General features: G+C 38.0%; 1 protein-coding gene across 1 annotated transcript in view; it reads left to right on the top strand.

Moving 5' to 3' along the window:
- The first annotated feature begins 26 nt into the window (after positions 1 to 26).
- rab21 (RAB21, member RAS oncogene family) overlaps positions 27 to 2,500 on the top strand; it is a 7,717-nt gene continuing 5,243 nt past the window's right edge. The window contains exon 1 of the mRNA XM_068734016.1: positions 27 to 467. Within this exon, the coding sequence (XP_068590117.1) occupies positions 330 to 467 (138 nt within the window). The 5' untranslated portion in view covers positions 27 to 329. The remainder of the gene's footprint in view (positions 468 to 2,500) is intronic.

Raw genomic sequence — 2,500 nt, 5'->3', positions numbered from 1 at the left:
CGTCTTCGCGGTTGTAGACGATCTTTGGCCAGAGCTAGCCGGTAACTAACTAGTAGCTAGCTGAAAGAGACGCCATTAGTTTGGGGTGAAAAGAAGGCAGTCGCTTCAGGTAGAGAAGGTGGAAGTAGCTCGATGTTTGGACACCTGTGGGTTAATAGTGATTGAAGTCAGAGTCGCTTACGCTGTCGAGGTTGTTGTCTTCTGATTTTAGCTTTTAAAGTCGGAAGCTAATGTGAGCTACGCAGGACTTCAGTTCCGATCGGTGTTATTAGCATTAGCCGCGTTAGCTTGATAACAACAACACCCCAGGACTTCTTGATTTAACCACCATGGCGGCCGGAGGGACGGGCGGCAGAACCTACTCGTTCAAGGTGGTGTTACTGGGAGAAGGCTGCGTGGGGAAGACGTCGTTAGTGCTCCGATACTGTGAGAACAAATTCAACGACAAACACATCACAACTCTACAGGTAAGACAACCAGGAAGCTACGGTAGTTAGTCAGCTAGTGAGCTAGTTAGCTAGTGAGCTAGCCGTGACAGTGAGCGTTCATGAAGCTAGTTGTGTTTTTGGACAAATCAAAGCAGGAGGTGTGTGTGTTGCTGTCACTTCTTCCTCTTCTTCTTCCTCTTCTTCTTCCTCTTCTTCTTCTTATTCCTCTTCCTCCTCTTCTTCCTCTTGTTCTTCTTCACCTTATTCCTCTTCCTCCTCTTCCCCCTCTTCTTCTTCTTCTTCTTCTTCTTCTTCACCTTATTCATCTTCTCATCTTCTTCCTCCTCTTCTTCTTCCTCCTCATCGTCCTCTTCTTCGCTTTCTTCATCCTCTTCTTCTTCCTCCTCCTTCTAACTAGCTAGTTAGCTAGCTGTGACAGTTAGCGTTAATGAAGCTAGTTGTGTTTTTGTTCCTTCATCAAGGAGTTCATGAACCAAAGTACTACGTTAACCGTACGTTAGAGGTACTTGTACTGCACTTGAGTATATATTTCTACCTCTACACCTTTACATCTCAGAGGTACATATTGTACTTTTTACTGTACTACATCTTCTACTTGTAGTGGAGCATTTCCACAGTGTGTTAGTACTTTGACTGCAGTAAAGGATGTGAATACTCCATCATTGTACACAGACATCAAACGGACCGTTAATAATCGATGAGTCATCAATAATTCAATGTACTCGACCTAAATCCTTCTCATCACAGTGATTCTCTGTCCAGCTTCATGTATTATGATGTATTAACACCAGTACTCTGAGGTATTAGTACTACAGTGGCTGATTAATTACATGTATACTTGTACAGTTAATGACACAGTAAACTGAATACCTTCCTGATGAAATATCACGTTTACTTTCATTTCCTCTTCTTCAGGTGATCACTGTGGTGTGATTATCTCTTATATTTGTGATTTTAAATTTAGAGAATATTCTTATTTTTCTCTCGTAAATTTGTGAGCTTTTTTTTCCTCCTAATTTTTAACTTTAATCTCAAAGAATATTCACGTTTTTTTCCAGTAAAACAAACATGAATATTCATCTCTCTCTGTTGGTCGTTTATCTGCTGATATCCGGTTAAATTAACTCACTGAGGAAGAGGAAGAGGATAAATAGGTGAAGTGCTTCTTCTGACAGAAGCTTTTGTCACACATGATGTGTTCAAGGACCGTCGGAAAGATGAAAGCCCGACGAGAATGACAGTTTTGACAGCATCTGTCTGTGATGAACGGTGTAGTTTTGGAGACTGTCACAGTCACGTGGTTCTTGAACGCTCCTCGGTTGTTTATCTGCGGGGGCTCAGACACATGTGACCTGCGGAGCAGAGGTGCATTGTGGGAGTGCAGCTGGGTGAAGAGAGATGAATGATTGTTTGAGTTGAAGGAGCTCTGAGCTTTAAAGTCTGTCGGGTGTTTTTAAGGATCAGACCACATGTCTGAGCTCGACCAATCACAGCTCTGATCTGTAATGACTCATCATTTAATTAAATTAATCTGCTCAACAAAACATCATCATCTGTCTCTGGGTGCTTTTATTATTTTAGATAATAATAGTAATACACTTTATTTATACAGCACTTTTAAAAACAAAGTGTTATAATAATACCAATAATAATATTAAACATAATCAAAAATAAAATAAATCAATATTAAAATAAATCAATGATAAAATAAATCAATAGTAAAATAAATTAATATAAAAATAAATCAATAGTAAAATAAATCAATATTAAAATAAATCAATATTAAAATAAATCAATAATAAAATAAATCAATAATAAAATCTGTAACAGATTAAACCAAAAATCAATTCATAATCTGGAGGTTTAAAACAACAGCGTTAAGTATTGTGTTGTAGTGTATTGTAGTTTGCAGTCGTGTATTGTAGTTTGCAGTAGTGTGTTGTAGTGTATTGTAGTTTGCAGTAGTGTGTTGTAGTGTATTGACGTTTGCAGTAGTGTATTGTATTGTAGTAGTGTGTTGTAGTGTGTCAAATATTTTATACAAATTTTAT

The sequence above is a fragment of the Cebidichthys violaceus genome, unplaced genomic scaffold, assembly GCF_023349555.1.
Source record: "Cebidichthys violaceus isolate CVI_PGR_0920_01 unplaced genomic scaffold, fCebVio1.0.p SCAF_60, whole genome shotgun sequence".
Taxonomy (NCBI): Eukaryota; Metazoa; Chordata; class Actinopteri; order Perciformes; family Stichaeidae; genus Cebidichthys; species Cebidichthys violaceus.
The sequence above is the reverse complement of the archived record's forward strand: the minus strand, read 5'-3'. Positions and strand labels throughout refer to the sequence as shown.